Source organism: Eimeria mitis, genomic scaffold (assembly GCF_000499745.2).
Source record: "Eimeria mitis Houghton genomic scaffold, Emh_scaff3381, whole genome shotgun sequence".
Classification (NCBI taxonomy): Eukaryota; Apicomplexa; class Conoidasida; order Eucoccidiorida; family Eimeriidae; genus Eimeria; species Eimeria mitis.
The window spans coordinates 4,330-4,895 of record NW_013571721.1 but is presented as its reverse complement, the minus strand read 5'-3'; the positions used below and the strand labels follow the sequence as shown (position 1 = coordinate 4,895).

Genomic DNA, 566 nt, shown 5'->3' with positions numbered 1-566 from the left:
CCTCTGGGCCGCCTTTCAGGCCGCCGGGGGGCCCCTGAGGGGCCCCCATGCACATACCGAAGGGGAATGGTGCAACAGCAGCACCGGGAGGAGGAGCAGCAGCTGCAGCAGCAGCAGCAGCAGGACCTGGCGGAGGCTGTAGGGCCTCATTCTGTGCTGCTGCAGGTGCTGCTGGCTGCCACTGCTGCAGGTGCGGCTGCTGCGTTGATATGTGGGGGAGGTCCCCCACGAAGGGGCCCGCTGGTAGCGGGGAGACAGCGTAGGGGGGCGGGGCCTGGGTAGAGATGATGCAGGGGCTGGTGCATGCAAAGGAAACACTACGTTCTGCTGAGCAGTCCATAGGGGGCTGCCACGGCGGCAGCTCCCCCATGTTTACAGGGGCAGGGGGCCCCTCTCCGCTGTGGGGGCCCCCACCCCCTTGCTGCATCACAGGGGCACGCTGCGGATGCAGCGGCTGCTGCACCACCTGTTGGCCTTCGTAGTACAGATGCTGCTGCTGCTGCTGCTGCTGCTGCTGTGGCTGCTGCTGTTGTTGCTGGGGCTGAGCGGGGTGTCGCTGCGGCAAT

General features: G+C 67.1%; 1 protein-coding gene across 1 annotated transcript in view; it reads right to left on the bottom strand.

The window, feature by feature from the left end:
• The window catches only part of EMH_0065400 (uncharacterized protein), a gene marked incomplete at both ends in the record, with an annotated part of 2,897 nt that overhangs the window by 1,195 nt on the left and 1,136 nt on the right, over positions 1 to 566 (bottom strand). The window contains one exon of the mRNA XM_013498378.1: positions 58 to 556. Within this exon, the coding sequence (XP_013353832.1) occupies positions 58 to 556 (499 nt within the window). The remainder of the gene's footprint in view (positions 1 to 57; positions 557 to 566) is intronic.